This window comes from Sorex araneus, chromosome 4 (assembly GCF_027595985.1).
Source record: "Sorex araneus isolate mSorAra2 chromosome 4, mSorAra2.pri, whole genome shotgun sequence".
NCBI lineage: Eukaryota > Metazoa > Chordata > Mammalia > Eulipotyphla > Soricidae > Sorex > Sorex araneus.
The window spans coordinates 88,928,726-88,949,362 of NC_073305.1; the positions used below are offsets into that span (position 1 = coordinate 88,928,726).

Sequence of the window (20,637 nt, forward strand, 5' to 3'; positions counted from 1 at the left end):
TTTTTTAAAAAATCACATCCATTAGAGTCCCCTCTTTTGGGACTTACTTGAGGAAAGAATTCCATCAATAAATTCTTGTCGGGTAATTTTCCCATCTTGATCTTTATCAATTCTCCTGAAGAAGTCCATCACCCGAGATTTCTTGTGATTCATCCACCGCATGTATTTTTTCCGCCAAACATCGAAATCAAAGTTTGCAAATTCCTTCAGCTGAAAGGGGCAAAACGGTTATTTCAGCTGAGTTAACAATGTGCCCAAATTATATTTGTTACCAGAGATTTTTAAACTGCCTGTCCTTATACCAGTGTTGGTCTTAAAACCAGTCACAGGTTTTAAAAAGGTTGGAAACCCCTGTCCAAAACTATAGGAATAAAGTTATTTTCAGTGATTCTCTAGATATCACACATAGCTTTCCAGCTATCATGAGAGGTACATTCTTGAAAAGGAGATTTGAACATATTTAAGGTAAAGTTTAAGTTCATTCCTGTCATTGTTTTTTTTTTAATAGAAGAAACAAATCTCAAAAAAAAAAAAAAACAACAACAAGCGAAATATTCTGACAATACCAAAGGTGGCCACAGGAGTCATGTAAGTGGTTTTCCCCAAAGTAAGCTGCATGTTATGGGTTATGTCCTCTGGGGACTGAGTGCTCTCATCTAACTTACCCTCATACCCGATTGCCATCAGCCATTTTCTTAACTTCTTTAGATGTCAAAAAAATTGTCCCAACTTCAGAAATTAAACTGATGAAATTCAGGTAATGTGAAACTTACAATAAAATCATTTGCATTATAAATGACTCATGATGGTTAATACATTTGTCAAGCTAGACTTTTCCTAAAAAGTTGGTTTCTGATTCCATTAAAACATTTTTTTTTTTGGTTTTGATTACTATTTCAAGTCTGATATATTCTTCTCCCTGAATGAATGCCTGTGGCATTGATTTTAGAAGTAAAATATGCCCTTATGTCGTAAGAGTTTTCTTATTTATTGTCCTAGCAGGAAATCTGGAAAAAAAATCACAATTTTGGTAGCCTGATTGAATAAGGATACATGACAATATGGGGTGAACGTTGGTGTTACTAACCTCCTCTAGTCGGTCCAGGGCATCATTAAGCTTCCTCCTTCTTTCCAGTGCAAGAAGCCAGACCTGCTGCCATTTGCTCACTAATAAGTTGATCTTGGGATTCTTGGTTTCAATTTGTGTCTGTGACCCAGAGGGATATAAGCTTGATGATGGAAAGCATTTCCCTGTAAAAATATAAATTTGGTTAGCATGGCAAAGGTTTTAGAGTTCTGAAGGATATTAAGATTTGACCTTTATTGTTCTGAGCTAAACTGACTCATCTTAATTACTGGGTATTACAAGTAGAAACACTCTAATTTAGATGACGCATAATGTTAGGGCCCAAGTACATTTTACTCATTAAGGATCATAAAAGTGGTCTTTGACAGGCTGTTTATAGAAACGGTACTTGACAGAAACTTTTAAATTCATAAAGCTCTCTCAATGAATCTATGCTTAAAACTGCTTCCAGTTTAAAATTCATGACATTTCAATGAAGCATCTTGTGATTCTCCTCTTCATTAATATATGATTAAATAAATTTCTCAGAGAAGTTAAGATGTGTCTTAGACTTAATTACAGCAAACCCAGCTGCCCCGGGAGACACTGGGTCTTCATCAATCAAAGAAAAATACTGTATCAATTCCCAAGTCTTTCTTCAAAGTCCATTTACTATGTGTAGTTTTATCCTCCAATTTACAGCCTTACTAAAGTTTTGTTTCTTGCTATTTTTCAAAAACTTCTATAACCGGGGCTGGAGCAATAGCACAGCAGGTAGGGCGTTTGCCTTGCATGCGGCTGACCCAGGTTCGATTCCCAGCATCCCACATAGTCCCCCGAGCACCACCAGGAGTAATTCCTGAGTGCATGAGCCAGGAGTAACCCTTGTGCAATGTGGGGTGTGACCCCCCCAAAAAAATTTCTACAACCTCAAAAGATAATGATATCAACACAGTTTCCTCACATAATTCAGTGGGAAAATGTGGCCTAGAATATTACTGACCTAAGGTTCCATAGGCAATTAGTAAGCAAGCTGGAATTTTCTCAGAATTCTCTATCCCATAGAACTCTATAAAAATATCAATAGGCAATATTCATTGACCATTGAACTACAGGCCAGGAAGGCTGAGATGCTAAACACTTGAAACACATTAGCTCATTTGATTCTTACAATAGTTCAGCAGGAAGATTATATTCACCCCCTTTTATAGGTAAGGAAACTGAGACACAATTTAAATTTGTCCAGAGTTCTTTTTCTAGTTGGTAAGTGATAGATGATGGACAAGGAGTTTGTTTCAGCATGATGATGGTGATGATGATGATGATGATGGTGATGATGATGATGATGTCTCCTAGGACCATACCAGTTGTGCTCAGGGACCACTCCTGGCAATGCTTGAAGACCATATATGGTACAGGGATCAAACCCAGTCGCATGGAAAGCAAGTGCTTTATCCCTAGATTATCTCTCTAACCCCTCAACATCTTTAACCACTTGGTCACCTTGACTTTCTGAACAATAAACTACAATAGATGCAAAATCAACTTTAAAAAAAATCTTAAGGCAGTATTAGGAAATAAACCAAACACAGGCTTAGATTTATTTCTTTTCACAACTTCTTTAAGCTAGCTGCTGTTGTTTTCAAAGTCTTTCATTGGGGTAAAGTAGTTTGAGAAATATATGAGTCTAAAGTCATATGAACATGAGCAAAATCTACCAGACTGCATGCAGGACAATAGATAGTTAGGCCGATGAACTTTATCCAGGTCATTTCTGTTAAGTCCAACTTGAAAATTATTTACATTTATAGAAGCAAAATGAGACCATTAACAGTGGGGTGATGATTTCTGCCCTTGTAAATTCTTCCAATTTCTTCTTAGCTATATCTCTGAAAGACCGTGCAAATAGTTACATGAACAGACCTAAATGCAGCCTTTTCTTTATTTTTCAGTATGTTACTCTATACTTGAGCCCATTCTTTCAAGAAAATCTTTTGTGATAGAAAGTACATGTAGGACCACAAATTGCCCCAAAATATCACATAGTAATTCAAAATAAACTTGCTAGCTTGCTTTAACGATTTATTTGAAAGAAACTGGCCACTGCTTACTTGCAGTTCGTCCTTTATCTAAGACTGGGATATGGGATTGTAATGAGGAAGGATCAGCCACTCTCCTCTTATAGGTCTTTGTTACTTTATCGACATCAGGCTGCTTTCTGGTCATTTCCTCCATGAAAGTCTGAAAAGAAAGAAATCACACCAATTAAATTCAAGTATACCACGAAAACTATCTTCAGACATCCACTGAATATAAAATGTAAAAAAGTCCACACTATTTTTTCTAAAAATGAATAAATCGGACCCTCTGCGGCGCTTAAAGACTTTGACTCCAAAGATGTAACACATTCGGGCATCCAGCGCAGCACCTGAGAGCAATGCATTGGGACACCAAACTGGGCTACAACTCGGTGCTGCTGGGGGTGGATTTTTTTCCCCCCACCCTGTCTTCCTGCATGGAAAGCGGCGGGCTGGCGGCACCATGTGGCAGGCGCCATCTTCTGATTCCAGACCCACAGGTATTCGGATTTTACTTTGGGGGCTCCCAGGAACTCATGGGAAGGGGGCGTAACCGGCACGCCCTCGGCCCAGATAAACCCGGAGCTGCTGAGCGCGAATCGGACCCTCTGCGGTGCTTAAAGACTTTGACTCCAAAGATGTAACACATTCGGGCATCCAGCGCAGCACCTGAGAGCAATGCATTGGGACACCAAACTGGGCTACAACTCGGTGCTGCTGGGGGTGGATTTTTTTCCCCCCCACCCTGTCTTCCTGCATGGAAAGCGGCGGGCTGGCGGCACCATGTGGCAGGCGCCATCTTCTGATTCCAGACCCACAGGTATTCGGATTTTACTTTGGGGGCTCCCAGGAACTCATGGGAAGGGGGCGTAACCGGCACGCCCTCGGCCCAGATAAACCCGGAGCTGCTGAGCGCGAATCGGACCCTCTGCGGCGCTTAAAGACTTTGACTCCAAAGATGTAACACATTCGGGCATCCAGCGCAGCACCTGAGAGCAATGCATTGGGACACCAAACTGGGCTACAACTCGGTGCTGCTGGGGGTGGATTTTTTCCCCCCCACCCTGTCTTCCTGCATGGAAAGCGGCGGGCTGGCGGCACCATGTGGCAGGCGCCATCTTCTGATTCCAGACCCACAGGTATTCGGATTTTACTTTGGGGGCTCCCAGGAACTCATGGGAAGGGGGCGTAACCGGCACGCCCTCGGCCCAGATAAACCCGGAGCTGCTGAGCGCGAATCGGACCCTCTGCGGCGCTTAAAGACTTTGACTCCAAAGATGTAACACATTCGGGCATCCAGCGCAGCACCTGAGAGCAATGCATTGGGACACCAAACTGGGCTACAACTCGGTGCTGCTGGGGGTGGATTTTTTTCCCCCCCACCCTGTCTTCCTGCATGGAAAGCGGCGGGCTGGCGGCACCATGTGGCAGGCGCCATCTTCTGATTCCAGACCCACAGGTATTCGGATTTTACTTTGGGGGCTCCCAGGAACTCATGGGAAGGGGGCGTAACCGGCACGCCCTCGGCCCAGATAAACCCGGAGCTGCTGAGCGCGAATCGGACCCTCTGCGGCGCTTAAAGACTTTGACTCCAAAGATGTAACACATTCGGGCATCCAGCGCAGCACCTGAGAGCAATGCATTGGGACACCAAACTGGGCTACAACTCGGTGCTGCTGGGGGTGGATTTTTTTCCCCCCCACCCTGTCTTCCTGCATGGAAAGCGGCGGGCTGGCGGCACCATGTGGCAGGCGCCATCTTCTGATTCCAGACCCACAGGTATTCGGATTTTACTTTGGGGGCTCCCAGGAACTCATGGGAAGGGGGCGTAACCGGCACGCCCTCGGCCCAGATAAACCCGGAGCTGCTGAGCGCGAATCGGACCCTCTGCGGCGCTTAAAGACTTTGACTCCAAAGATGTAACACATTCGGGCATCCAGCGCAGCACCTGAGAGCAATGCATTGGGACACCAAACTGGGCTACAACTCGGTGCTGCTGGGGGTGGATTTTTTTCCCCCCCACCCTGTCTTCCTGCATGGAAAGCGGCGGGCTGGCGGCACCATGTGGCAGGCGCCATCTTCTGATTCCAGACCCACAGGTATTCGGATTTTACTTTGGGGGCTCCCAGGAACTCATGGGAAGGGGGCGTAACCGGCACGCCCTCGGCCCAGATAAACCCGGAGCTGCTGAGCGCGAATCGGACCCTCTGCGCCTAAAGACTTTGAATTCAGAGACTTCTTACAGCAATGCACTGGGACTGTGAGCTGGGCTATGTAATTTCTGGCAGAATTCTCCCTGGACTTTATACAGAAACCCAAAACCGCGCGGACGCTGCCGCGTCCGCGCGACTTAACATTTATAATTGTCAGCAATGTGAATTGGTTCCATTTGAACAGGTCTGACTTGGGGGGAAACTCCAAATAATAACAGTAAGTTTTTGTTGAAAGTATTGAAGTTTTTTAATGTAGCAGCCACCTCTGGACTGTGAACTAAGCAAAAGCCCCACGCTGGCCGACGTGGCGTGGCGTACACCATACTATGAGGCGCAGGAAGGGGGATGAGGGGGAAAAAGAAAAAAAAAAAAAAGGGAAAAGGAAAAAGAGAAAAAAAAAAGAGAGAGAGAGAGAGTTATGTCAACTATAGTGAGTTTTGTGTTGAATTATGGAATGTAATCAAGGTAAAGAAAAAACGAAGTGAAATTCATTAGTTATACAGTAGGGGGTAGGGGGTGGGGGCGGGGGGTATACTGGGGTTTCTGGTGGTGGAATATGGGCACTGGTGAAGGGATGGGTGTTTGAATATTGTATAACTGACATATAAACCTGAGAACTTTGTAACTTTCCACATGGTGATTTAATAAAAATTTAAAAAAAAAAATAAAAAAAAAAAATAAAAATGAATAAATCATCATGTTTTATCTTTAGGGGAAATATAACCCATCAGAGTATATACTTATTAATATTTAGAGAATACATAATATTACAGTTGATAAAGACAGTAAATTTAATTAAAAATAAGGGTACTCCAGGCCAACACAACTTGAAGAAATTTTTATATATTTGCAAGCTACCCATGGCGTATTCGATATGCCAAAAACAGTAACAACAAGTCTCACAATGGAGATGTCACTGGTGCCTGCTCAAGCAAATCAATGAACAACGGGACAACAGTGCTATGGTGCTATAGTCTTCCAAACGCCATTAGAGGTTTTCTCTCCCTTTCAGAAACCCTTGTTTTCTCCTGAACATGTATTACTCTTTTTCTCCCCTCACAACTCTCTATTTAAAAATTTCTTTTGATGAAACTGTTCTGTTTCACACACCAGAAGAAATGTATTTTTATTTGAAGCCCATCTCTGAGATGAGTGTATGAGTAATGTACCCTGTCTGTGGGATCAACCAGGATCAATCTTTGCAAAGTCTTCCCGAAGAATCTTAATATCAGTTTGCAAAGAAGATAGTTAACTGGAGTAAGCCCTAGGATTTTTCTGTGTCATATTTCACTTACAAATTTAAAACAGTCACACCAAATGTGAATAAATTTTAAATATTCCCAGTAGTGCATATGCTATGTCATCAAGGAGAACAAAAATTATTCGGATTATAATTAACATTGTAAAGGACTGACCATCCTGCCATTTCTATTTCTTCAGACTTACTGTTGGCTGTTGTTAATATTACTACTAACTTGATGTTATTACATCAGGAACAAATGGCAAAGAAAAACAATCAGGGGGCTAGAGCGATAGCATAGCGGGTAGGGCGTTTGCCTTGCACGCGGCCAACCCAGGTTCGAATCCCAGCATCCCATATGGTCCCCTGAGCACAGCCAGGAGTACTTCCTGAGTGTACAGCCAGGAGGAACCCCTGAGCATCGCCAGGTGTGACCCAAAAAGAAAAAAAAACAAACAAAGGTGATAGGAGATTTATAAAAATTAAAGTGAAGTAACACATTTTTAGAATACCTATTTCGGGGGCCGGAGCGATAGCACAGCGGGTAGGGCGTTTGCCTTGCACGCGGCCGACCCGGGTTCGATCCCCGGCATCCCATATGGTCCCCCAAGCTCTGCCAGGAGTAATTCCTGAGTGCAAAGCCAGGAGTAACCCCTGAGCATCGCTGGGTGTGACCCAAAAAGCAATAAATAAATAAATAAATAAATTTTTAGAATACCTATTTCCCTGGATCGTTCTGATCACTTTAATACCTTCAATCACAGAGAGCAGAGCTGAAATGCTTCAATGCCCATTAACATTGGTATCTTGTATGCTACCTAAAAATACACTATCAGTGTTAACTGCTTATGCTGTGAAGCTGGACACAATGACTCTATTTAAAATAGGCATGAAACATGGGAAAAGTAATTCCTTTGAGCAAGCTCATGTATTTCTTTGCAGATATGATATGCCTGAAGATCATCGAAGGTGATCTTTAGTGGAAGAAGTAGAAAAAACAGGGGCTGAAGTGATAGCACAGAGGGTAGGGCATTTGCCTTGTACACGGCCGACCTGGGTTCGATTCCCAGTATCCCACATGGTCCCCTGAGCACCATCAGGAGTAATTCCTGAGCCAGGGGTAACCCCTGTACATTGCCAGGTGTAACCCAAAAAGAAAAAAAAAGAAGTAGAAAACACAAACATGGAATTAGAAAATAAAAGTTTCTGTTGAAGTCAGAGGTTGGCTGACGTTGGCAAAAGAGAAGAACCAATGAAAGGAGTGAAGAGTTGCTGATAAATTAAAAAGTGGTAGGAGGGTTGACATTTAGAAGGTTAGAGAGAGGGCAGGAGCCAATCTTATACAGTGCCACTTGCATATGACTAAATTCACTGAGGCCCACTCCCCTCCCCTCAAAAAGTTTGGGGAAATAGTACAGTAGGGGAGAAACCATCACAATTAAGTTAACTATGAATAGAGAAGTATTAGGGCAATGGTAGAATTCGAATCCCAGCTGGAAGGAAGTAAGGAACATGTTTTAAAAAGTCAGGGCAGTGAAAGAGAGGAAAACTATGTGCAGACAGCAGTCAGGATTGTATTTTACCTGGTGCTCTGCAATGAGGGCTTTCACTTCTTCAATTTCCTGGGGGATGGCTTCTTTATCCTTATCACTAAGTGTTGTTTCAGCCCACTGCAGCCACGCCAGCAAAGCCTCCAACAGTTCTTGTTTAGCAATCAGTCCAGCCAGAGCACTTGCTAACCTCTGCTGATGTTGTTTTGCCCAGGCTAGCACCTGTTGGAAAAACAGACAGTTCTTTTCACTTCTTACATGGCAGCACTTTTTAAGATAAAATGTTCACTACAGAACACTGCATTAGAACATTACATACAATGCAGGTCGAATAACTGGCTAAGATAAACACAAGATATAGGAAATCGGACTCATCCTACATTATTTCAACTCTGCTTGTTTCTCTTCCTCCTGTCGTAGCACAGATACCCCACTTGCAGAAGGAAAGAACACCTTGGATGATGTTCACTACGCGTAGAAGTTTAAAGAAACCTTTCCATTCCTGAGGCTGCCTTTTGCTTTCTAACTGAAGTTCAAATACTGCATTCTCTGAAGAATGAAATAGGCTCACTTCAAGAAGTGTAGAGTGGAAATAAAGACAACTGAAAATGTTACACACAAAATTAATTTGCTTCGTGTATGCAATTCACTCCAAAGACCTATGCCAGTCTGAAGCACTGTGCAACGGCTGCTTATCCCCCCACATACACTGTGGAAGAGGGGCAAGGCGTAAAGCTTTCATAGTGAATAAAGTGTTCCTCTTTCTGTGTTTCAGGGACTTAGCTAAAAAATTCCTTTTTACCCTTTTAAAGACAGGTGGAATACAGAGACTGGCAATAAACACAGGAAGGGCATTTCAAAGAAAGATCTTTCTCTGCAGAGGATTCGTGTGCCCACAGCCATAAGTGCATCGTAGTGGCTAAAGTTTTGCACTCCCCTGGATGCTCAAAGCTACTGTCCTTGGCATGGCCCGAGATACACTGACCTCTTCAAACCTGGCACGGATGATAGTTATCCAGTGCTTAATGGTGGTGATCGAGTCAGGGTGGCAGATGGCCAAGACAGCATCTCCCATACTGGTAGCTTTATTTAGTGCAGATCGTTTTTCTTCCAGTTTTTTCATGAAGTCCTATATCACAGATAAAGACATCAATTAGTTGTTGGTGCTGACTGAAAACAAAATGCCAGTGACATTCATTGGCTTGTCTGTTGAACTGATGAACAAGAAGCTCAATCGGTATATTCATAACTAGACATAATTCACTAACTGGGGGGACTAAGGGGGGAGAGGGGATGAGATATACAAAATAGCTTCAAGAATACATTTCAGAATACAAGTCAAGGGCCTAGGACGTGGCTTAAAGCCCCTCCCTGGTACAGGTGAGGCCCTGTACATCTATCCCTAGCATCGTGCGGCCCCGAGTAGGTGTGGCCTGGCCCCCACTGCCACAACCACTGGGTGTGGGTTCTAGCACTATAATAAAAGCACAAGTCTACAATAATATCACATGCTTTAGGAAATGCATTATATCAAAAGACAAACTTTTCTCCTAAATTTGGTCATATTATATTAATATTATATTAATGGGGAATAGATCTAGAAAGATAGTAATATCTAAGATAAAAAATAATACTGATTTGAAAAAAAAAACAAACACAACACTAAAGTTCTAACAAATAAGAAAAAGAGGATCAAATTTAAAATAGCATTACTTGTGGCAAAAAAAACAGGAATATGTACATTAAAGTATGAAGGATGAGATAAGAATAAGAATGGAACCATAAATATTTTGGGGGTCTGGACTGGGGAGCCAAGCTATGTGATAAATGTACCTTTCAACGGTCAATAGTAAAAAGTCTCCAATGAATAAGCCACTACAGGCTTCAAAAGGCTCTGGAATCAATCTTTTATTAAGAGTCTTACACACAAAACTGTACTTTCTGTTACCAGAACGAGGTACCCATGGATACATACACAATAGAACTGTGGATAAAAATCATTTCTGCCTTTTAGAAAATATCACTTCTGCCTTTTTAAATCATTTCTGCCTTTTAAAAAAATGTGATTTTTAATTTAAAAAAATGCAGCTTAAAATAACACTATAGATTTTTCAAAATATTAGACTAAATTTAAAAAATGAACAAATTTGAAGAAATTTCCCCTCTCTTACATTTTAGCTTCAAATGAAGGTAGTGGCCAGAGATATAATATAGAGCTATATTTATTGCTAAAATTTAGGCAACCCATCATTAAGAGAGCATCATCACTGAGAAATATCTCCACAGGTGATATAGTCCATGCTACACTCTATTAATCCCACATTTTCAACTTAATCCTTGAAAGACAAGGTTATGCAGTGCTAAAAGATAGATATTAAAGTCAATGGGAAATGCTGACAACTACACTATATTGAGGACTCACATTGCAAATTCCTGACTTTTAGAGTCAAAAATGAAACAAAAGTCTATTAAGAGGGCCAACCTAGAGCCTGAAAGACAGTGTGGTGAGTAAGGCACGTACCTGGCATGCAGCCAACCCAACATCACATCTAGTTCCCCAAGTCCCACTGGGAATGATCCCTGAGCAGAGTCTGGTATAAGCCTTGAGCACTGCTGGGTATGCTCCCCAATCTCCCCCCAAAGGAGGGACAGCATTCAAGTATTTTACTAATTCCCCATATTTCCACAGGAAGGATCTTGGCCTGAAAAGACCTTCCAAAAACATCAACGGTTACTTCCACCCAGGCTGAGCTTAGTAACGAGCCAGAGGGAAGATAAACAGCATTGATTTTCCTCATCTTTGTTTTACAAGGAAATAAAATAAGAATTTCAATATCAATTGTATCAACATCAATTGGCATCAATTCCTAGGTACTAGAGTACAAACTAAGACTGGCACATAAACACCAGATTGGGAGAAGGGAGGATGAGGTGGACTGGAGGTGACACGGGGGTCAGAGGGTTTGGGCACTTTAGTGGTGATGAGGTGAAGCAACTGTGTTACCTCAAGACCACAAATGCCAACACTGTTATAAACACAGAACCTAAACTGCAATAGATTTTTAAAAGTTATGTTTTGAAAAACAAACAAACAAACAAACAAACAAACAAATAATGGTCAGAGTCAGAGAGGTAATATAGGGATTAAAGTGTTTGCTTTGCCTTGAACGCGGCTGGCCCCGGTTTAATGCCCAATATTGCATATGGTGAATGAATACCACCAGGTGTGGTGAAAAATCCACCTCATCAAAAAGTTCTATTGTCAGCGACCAGAGAGACAATTCAACTATTGTTTTGCGTGCAGAAATCCTGGGTTTAGTTCTTGGGCCACGTGGTTCCCCAAGCACCTCCAGGAGTAAACCCTGAGCACTGGGATGGCAATTGTTCTTGAGCATTACAAATTATAAAGCATAGTCAAACAGCAATAATAATGAAAATCAATGGTCAGGGGCCGGAGTGATAACTCAGTGGGGAGAGCATTTGCCTTGCATGCAGCCAACCTGGATTCTATCCCAGGCATCTCACATGGGCATCCCCTGAGCACCATCGGGAGTAATTTCTGAGTGCAGAGCCAGGAGTATCCCCTGAGTGTAGCTGAGTGTCACTTAAACCCCCCCCCCCAAATAAATAAATTCTTTTTTAAAAGTAAAATCAATGGTCAGATTTTACTTGGTTAATTCTTATATCTACTTATATAATTCACTGGGCTGGAGCAATAGCACAGCGGGTAGGGCATTTGCCTTACACGCAGCCAACCTGGGTTTGATTCCTCCACCCCTCTTGGAAAGCCCGGCAACCTACTGAGAGTATCTTGCCTACATGGCAGAGCCTGGCAAGCTACACGTGGCGTATTCGATATGCCAAAATACAGTAAAAACTAGTCTCACAATGGAGATGTTACTGGTGCCCGCTCAAGCAAATGGATGAGCAACGGGATGACAATGATGACGGAGATATAATTCATTAAAGATTATAATTTATACTATGGGTTACTTCAACATAAATATTGAAAATTTAAGATTTTTAGCTAAAAGCAAAAGTAACAAAGGCTTAAAAACACTATTAAGAGATCAGTTAAGTTACTTGTTTATCTTGCTTACAAATGTCAAACTTATTAATTTAAAAGTCCAATAGTATAATTGTATAAATGTTGAACTTTCATGAAGAAAGTTTCATCTTTTAAATGCACATACAAATAAAACTGATCAAAGGTGGTCAGAAAACAAATATTCCTTCAAAAATTAATATTCTTTCTAAAAGTTAGGAAACAGTGACTGATTTTACAATAATTACCTTGTTTATATGAAAAATACACCCCTAAGCAGGATGGGTACAGGCAGACCCTCAAATGTACCAAAATGACTTCAGAGAAAAGAAGATAGTCATGCAGTGTTCACAATTCATCTACTTTGATTTTAAAACTAGTATTACTTGGCATTCATGCAACTCACTTTGTGCTGATCAATCAGAGTCCGAAGAGCATCTTCATCATCTGGGAGAACGCCATGGAAACGGAGGGTTTGTTCTGCCTCAGCCAGCCACTCCAAGAGGGCATGTACCACTGAGTGAAATTCCTCTGCCTAATAGATCAAACATACACACACAGTCCAAACAAAATCCCCAAATCACTGGTTAGTACAGTACTTTCTTCCTTACAATGAAAAAAGGTCTTAAATTTAAACTCATCATTGCCATTCAAGATAAAAATATATGGTGCTATTTTACAAATGTAGGAAAATCTCTAATGTCAAAAAAAGTGCCATATAAAAGGTAACCAGCAATCTGACTTTAGACAAATGGTGCTCACCATACATTCAAGCTGAAAAAGTACGTGCATTGTGCTTTTCTGTGAAAATTAGGAAACCTTCTGTGAAAATTAGGAAACCTTCCTCAGAGTAATTTACATTCTTGGGGGAGGAGTACCAAGGCGAAGATACTTCAAGAATTTCCTTGGCTACAGCAGGTAGGGCATTTGCTTTGCATGCAGTTAATCTGGGTTCAATCCCCAGCATCCCATGGTCCCCAGAGCCCACTAGGAGTAATTCCTGAGTGCATAGCCAGGAGTAAAGCCTGAGCATCACCAAGTGTGCATCACCAAGTGAGCATCACCCAGCAAAACATTTTTTTTTTAATCAAAGAATAAAATAGTAATTTGCTGACGCTCCGATACCTTTCTCACTACAGCCAGTCAGAGTTCACGGGACTCTTACCTGCTTCAGAGCTGCTTCCAGGCGTGTTTGCTTGGATATAGAAAGTGCACACACCGTCTCCCAGCGTGTACTTAATTCCTGCATCTGGACCCTGACCCAGGAGGAATCGTCTCGGCTGCCTTCTATGAGCTCCCTGGCGGAACGCTTCAGGGCCTGCACGCTGCTCGTCCTCTTCCCCAGCTCTTTTTGGAAGACCTAAGATCACCATATTTTAAAAAATTAATTTTTTCGTTATGAAACTAGAAAAGTAAAATATACTATTTGAAATATAGACATGTGTGAGTGTGCACGTGCACGAGCGCATGTACACGCTCATATGTTAATCTCTAACACCTTACAATTTAATGGTCCACATTTCCTGCAGAAACTTCAGAAGACATGGCACTCTTCTCGGAATAATCAAGAGCAGTAACAGTCTTTCATAAATTCGGTCATTCCTATAGTGGTCTCCTGAGTCAAAAACCTTTTTTCTAAATGACACATTAGAATTAAATAATGGCAACCAAACTTGTTCATCTTAACTATGCACGTGTGCATGCGCGCACACGTGCACACACACACACACACACACACACACACATAATATACCTAAATTGCTTTCTTATTCTGGGAATCTTTAATAGGGAGGCCTTATTCTTCCTCAATCATTACTGTACCATGAGTGCTGCTGACTGCCGATACCACTCTCAATTAGCAAATGGTTTATGAGACTTAACAGATTCATTGGCACTCTTGGGGTTGTAACTTTATAGGGGTGGGGCTATATTAGAGATAACGGCCCCAAAATTTCACAGGAAGTTGGCATGTGGTCCGTTGTTTGTGGGCCACACCTGGCAGCGCTCAGGGATCACTCCTCAGGGTGCTCAGGGAACCAAATATGGAGCAGGAGATAGAATCAGGGTCAGCTACTGTGCAAGGCAGTGTCTTAACTTCTGTACTATCTCTCTGTCCCAAAGAATGTGATATTTTCTTCCTATGCTATGCCTTAGTCTTCCAGAGCATCCATGGACCAAATTTTAGGGGCTATTATCCTTATCTGTGCCTTCCTAGACAAACCTTTTTAAATTTTGCCTTATTCTGATGAACTTCAATAGTCACAAAATCAAATAGGCTTTCTTTTTTGGGGTGGGGGAGGCACAGTCAATACAAGAAATGAACTCAGGGCACTTCATTTCTGATCCCAAAATCTGTAAGAAACACAGCTACAGTGTCCTTTTCTTTAATCTTATGCATAGAATAAAACTAGCATGTATTTCTAAAAGAAAAATGATAACTAATGGGCTGGAGTGATAGGTCAATGGGTTGAGTGCAAGCTTTGCATGTTGGAGGTTTGGGGTTAATTGCTACCACAAGGTCTACAGAGGAACACGAGGAGCAACCCTGAGCACTGACCAGCGTGTGGTCCCCTAACAACACAACACAACAGAAAACAAAATCATTACAAATGAGTATTACCCACGCACACTTTATAATCCTAGCTACAATCATGAGTTTTTTACTCAGATGCTCATAAACAATCCAAACATAGTGTGGTATGTTTAATTCTTTGTTAATTTTATGTTAATACTGTTACATGAGATTACACACACAGCCACATATACATATGCCAACACATACAAAGAAGGTATAATGTCCAAATAGTCTATAAATGGTAGGAACTGTACAACAATCCTAAACAGACTTTCCAATGTTCTTTGTATACTAAGACTTTTTTTTTTATGAGCCTTCCAATAGTATTACTAATGCTGAATGATTAGTTCATTTTTGATGACTTTTAATATATAAAACCCAATCCGACAAATGCCTACGGGAGTAAATATTTAGACGGTGAGGTTATAAAAATAGTATTTATGTATAAAGTAACATCATACTATTCATTAATCTTTGAATGTCAGGTAAGAGAATCAACAGAATCACCTGCAACAGTCATACAATGAACATTTGTTTCAGTCTAAGCTAAAGCAACATAATTAAATACTTTTAATTACATAGGCCTAATCAATGTTTTTCATTTATTATATTATTTTCTGCTAATATTCACGTCATTCTCTTTTATGAAAACAAGGAGATAACAACCAAAAAGGGGAAAATAAATATACAAAAGGACCACGAAAGAACAGGTAAGAGCAAAATAGTATAACCAGGGCAATATACAGAACACTTTTAAAGTAAAATTTTCTGAACTGAAAAATGATAGAAAGGAAATGACACATGAATTCAAATGCAGTACTGTGAGATATCTATAAATAAAACCAAGTCTTATATTTTTATTCTACATCAGTAGCATACCTCATATTGTTTTCAAGGTTAAGTTGTAACAGAGCACTTAATTATAGTTGAACAGCTCGAATACTATGCCTAAAAATGTTATTCTTGATATGCATAATAGTTTAACATACATATCAGGACAATGAAAAGAAACTAATTTTCCCATAGTAATAAATCCCAAATAACACATGCTGACATCTCCTATCTTGCTATATAGTTCAAGGACTAGGGTAAACATTTTTTTTAAAAAAGCAGCAAATCACGATGGAAAGAAATCATATCACAAATTTATACCCCTCTGTAATTACCAAATTCCAGGCCACAGAATGATTTTAAATTCTATTACATAATATGTAAATCAAACAAAAGACAGTAAAACATTCTTGAAACATGTTTCATAGAACTAGAAACTGAAGTCATTTGTTGCCTAAACTATAATAATAAAAAGATTTTAGGTTTTGAAGTTAAACATGCAAACCATTTCATTAATACAAAAGTAATTTTCCTTGGGGGGAGGGGTGGGAGGGGGGTGTATTGGTGTTCTTGGTGGTGGAACAGGTGCACTGGTGAAGGGATGGTGGTTTAATCAGTATTTGACTGTGACTTAAACCTGAAAGCTTTGTATTTTTTTGTTTTCACTGTGGTTCAATAAAATATTTCTTTAAAAAAAAAAAGAAAAGAAACAAAAGTAATTTTCCTGCATTACTTTAAAAAATTTGCTTCCTGATTCTGCTCATACCAATACTTCAATAATAAAGACTGTTACATAATATGATGTATAGTCTTTAGAGTTTAAAAGACTACATTAAGTGGTTGCAGTTTCCTCTCTACTCAGAATAATCAAATGAGATCAAACAAAATGTCCCGCAGAACATTACCTTGTGATTATCGATCAGATTCATCACTAAATCAATGTCTCCGTGGACAGGCTGGTCTTCGGCCAGCTGGGGTTCAACTCTATACAGCCAATCAATCAGAGCCTGCAGGGCATCTGTGAACTGTCCAGAAAATATCAGGGCTTCCTCCAGTTTATTTTGTCTGAGGAAAAATGGAGAAAAAAATCAAAGTGAGCAATAACACAGTCATCCTATTTTTTGGAATGTGTAAAATTCACTCATGAAGGCTGAGCAGCACTCAAGAAAAATAAGATATTGCGGCTGATAGCTGTTCCTCTGCTTCCCTTCAAAATTGACAACTTTTTTTGCAAGCAGGGGGCTTCCAAATGGTACATATAGGGTATGAGGTAACTCCTGGTGATGCTTGGTCTCCTACATGGCCAACTAAGTTGACAGTACAATACCAGGGCCCCTGGGGTGACCGCTGGTGCTCCTGGGTCTCCAAGACTACACCTGGTGGTGTCTGGGCCTCTGGTGCTTGGGCTTAAATTCATGTCCTGATGCAAGCAAAGCAGGTGGGAGTGCTAGTGTTATTGACTGCACAATTTCTTTTTTTAAATTAATTTTTTATTTTAGTCACTGTCAATGTCATCCCGTTGCTCATCGATTTGCTCGAGCAGACACCAGTAACGTCTCCATTTTGAGACATTACTGTTTTTGGAATATCAAATACGCCATGGGTAGCTTGCCAGGCTCTGCCATGCGGGCGAGATATTCTCGGTAGCTTGCTGGGCTCTCCTAGAGGATGGAGGAATCAAACCCAGGTTGGCCTCGTGCAAGGCAAATGCCCTACTGCTGTGCTATGGCTCTAGCCCAGTGATTTACAATTCACAATAATGTATGATAGGGTTTCATAAATACAATATTCTATCCCCACTGGAGTGTTCACTTCCCTCTACCATTGTCTAATGGTCCCCCTCACTCTGCCCCCACCCTGCATAAACACCTCCATTTCTGTCCCCCTAATCTCACTGCCATGATTAGTTTAGATCTGTATATCAGTTCTTAAGATTCTGTTGCTTTTGACCTTTTGTTATTTCCCTACTAAGCTTCTTTACATCCCACATGAGAGAGGCATTCTGTATCTGTCTTGCTCCTTCTGAATGACTTCACTCAGCATTATGTCCTCTCATTTCAAACGCTATTATTCAACATAGTATTGGAAGTCCTAGCCAAGAAAGAGATATTAAGGCATCCAGATTGGAAAAAAAGAAGTCAAACTATCATTACTTGTAGATGACATGACATAATATTTAGATAATCCAAAAGATTCTATGAAAAAACTCCCAGAAATAATAAACTTACACAGCAATGCAGAAAACTACAAAATCAATGCACAGAAATTGATGGCATTCCTAATGCAAACAACAAAATAAAAGAGAAGGAAACAAAAGAAATAATCCCATTCATAATTATTCCTCTAAAGTTCAAGCATTTAACAAATGAGGTGAAAGATTTGTATAAAGCAAACTGGATTTCACTAACAAAGCAAACAACAGAACACACAAGGAAGGGGCAAGACATCCCCTGTTCATTCACTGAAAGAATTAATTCTGTCAAAATGACAATCCTACCCAAAGCAATACACAGATTCAATGCAGTTCCTTTACAAAAATCATGACATTTTCAAAAAGCACAGACCAAAAAGTTTTTCTTTTCTCAACTTTAAATTATACTATGAAGTCACAGTAATCATTACTGTATCACTGTATCACTGTCATCCCATTGCTCATTGATTTGCTCGAGTGGACACCAGTAACGTCTCCATTGTGAGACTTGTGTTACTGTTTTTGGCATATCGAATACGCCACGGGTAGCTTGCCAGGCTCTGCCGGGTGAGTGAGATACTCTCGGTAGCTTGCCGGGCTCTCCGAGAGGGACGGAGGAATCGAACCCGGGTCGGCCGCGTGCAAGGCGAATGACTTGCTATCGCTCCACTGGCGCTATCGCTCCAGCCCACAGTATTCATAAAAAAGAATTTAATTTTTGTTCATTGAATAGTTGTTATCTATTCTAGGAAAAGTGACTATCTCTTCTAGAGAATGCCAATTCCTCAGTTTCTTAAAACAATTACATTAAATTAAGTTTAAACTAACAGTAACTCAAAACTCAAAAGTTTAACTTTTGAGAAGTAGAGTTCTGTGAATTTTAACACACGTGTAGGTGCAGAACAATCCCTAAACTCTCAGAATCTCTCTCACAAAGTCTCTTTTAAAACAATTACATTTAAATTAAGTTTAAATTAACAGTAACTCAAAACTCAAGTTTAACTTTTGAGAAGTAGAGTTCTGTGAATTTTAACACACGTGTAGGTGCAGAACAATCCCTAAGCTCTCAGAATCTCTCTCACAAAGTCTCTTTGGAGTCACAGTCTGGCCCCATCTTCAAGTTTGGAATTCATAATCTGTTTGCTTTTACTCTGACTGACTTCTCAGGAATGTCATAGAAATGAAGTCACTTACATGACCCAGCATAGAACATGGAAACATTTGGACAACTGAGAAGTCAAGAAAAAAATATTTTTTTTTAAAGCAACACTATAAGATAGTGAATTTCCCTAGAACCAAAGCTAATATTTGATTTCATTTTGATGCAATAAAAGTAATCGACCAATGAATGAAAAAACTTGAGACATACAAGATTTACAACTCCTCTATTTCTAAACAATTTCAAGTGAACCTTAGGCCTTTGGGATTGTATGCAACTACAAGAAAGGGGACGAGAAAGGAGTGAAGGGCAGTTAGAAAGGAACAAAGGTCAGATCCCGAGGACCTTGTGTGTCTTAACCAATAGCAAATCCCTAAAGGGTATGAAGTAGGAAAGTGACAGGATGCCATTTATCATTTTAAAATGTAATTTACAATGGGAAGAGCCCTAGTGACTTGGAAATCAGATTAAGGAGACAATAGCAGATGTGGGTGGGAGGAGGGATTCGAAGGCAGCTGTTATCATCAGATGTATGACACTGCTGCTTCTCAGCTGGAGAATTAAATCATTTCTGAGTGAACCAAGTAGTTAAAAATAAATAATGAACAGTAAAAGCTTCACAGGGCAAGTACAAAAACTACTTAGTACTTAGTACTGGGGTATTAAGGATGAGCAGAGTTCTCAGGGGAAGTAAGTTAATTAGCTTCCAAAAAAAAGGGTCTGCAGAGAGTCACTCGTCAAGATTTGAAAACCACCGAACTGCCATAAAGAACACTACCTCTCCACAGATTTCCCACAGATTGTGTCCCATTTATCTCGGAGCTCACTCAGCATGTCATCCAGCTTCAGGTTGTCATCAGCCAGGGTAGTTTTCTCCTTCAGAGAACGCCCTGTTCTGTTGGTGGTGTCGTAGACAGAATGCTTGGCTCCGAGTGATTTCTGAAACTCCTGTGATTTTAATGAGAAAACAGAGTGTATTTCTACTTGGGACTAATAAACCAGTAAGAGACATTCACAGAGGCATTCCTAACACATTAAGTACAAACACTGGAAAACATCAACAAATAATCAAGTCAAATAGGCACTGTTACCCTTTACACAAGAAAACACTAACAAAGAAAAGAATGTCAAAACTTTCCAATGGAGGGATGTGTTTTTCTCAGAAGCCAGGTATCCTTGAGAGTGCCTTAATATTAGCAAGAACATAATCCGAAACCAAGACAAACCTTAAATCTTCTGTGGCTATATAAACTGCAAACTATAATAGCTATGATAAAGTGGCATTGCTGCTAAATTATTGAAAAAACAGAGTTTGGAGAAGAAAATATAGTTAATAGTCTAACCATGGGTCCAGCAGGAACACAAAGAGATTCAATAGTGTAATAATCTGAGAGTTTACTGTCAAGTTTATTGTCACGTACTATGGACATTTATAATAATGTTACATGAAATTTTGTCTGTGCACGAGGATGAAGGACAAGTAAAGAACCACATCACATTTTCCACATTTGGATCTACTGCTTATTCTATTTGCACAACTGGGAATGCCCATACCGACCTCCCCTCTATAATGCCTACTGAAGTTTCTAAAGAAACTTTTTTTTCAAGTATTAATTACTTTTCAAGTATTAATGATCTAATTTGGGTCTGGGGATGTACCTGTGTTACACCAATGTCTTGCATTGGGTA

The 20,637-nt window shown here is 40.3% G+C and overlaps 1 protein-coding gene across 10 annotated transcripts in view; it reads right to left on the reverse strand.

Moving 5' to 3' along the window:
• DST (dystonin) overlaps nucleotides 1-20,637 on the reverse strand; it is a 558,535-nt gene that overhangs the window by 16,432 nt on the left and 521,466 nt on the right. For all 10 annotated transcript variants that reach the window (XM_004605867.3, XM_055134251.1, XM_055134257.1 and 7 more), the window contains 9 exons: nucleotides 19,727-19,896; nucleotides 16,504-16,663; nucleotides 13,358-13,552; nucleotides 12,599-12,727; nucleotides 9,133-9,276; nucleotides 8,181-8,369; nucleotides 3,178-3,307; nucleotides 1,088-1,251; nucleotides 48-210 (listed from right to left, as the gene is read on the reverse strand). In XM_004605867.3, coding sequence (XP_004605924.2) covers nucleotides 48-210; nucleotides 1,088-1,251; nucleotides 3,178-3,307; nucleotides 8,181-8,369; nucleotides 9,133-9,276; nucleotides 12,599-12,727; nucleotides 13,358-13,552; nucleotides 16,504-16,663; nucleotides 19,727-19,896 — 1,444 coding nt within the window. The remainder of the gene's footprint in view (nucleotides 1-47; nucleotides 211-1,087; nucleotides 1,252-3,177; nucleotides 3,308-8,180; nucleotides 8,370-9,132; nucleotides 9,277-12,598; nucleotides 12,728-13,357; nucleotides 13,553-16,503; nucleotides 16,664-19,726; nucleotides 19,897-20,637) is intronic.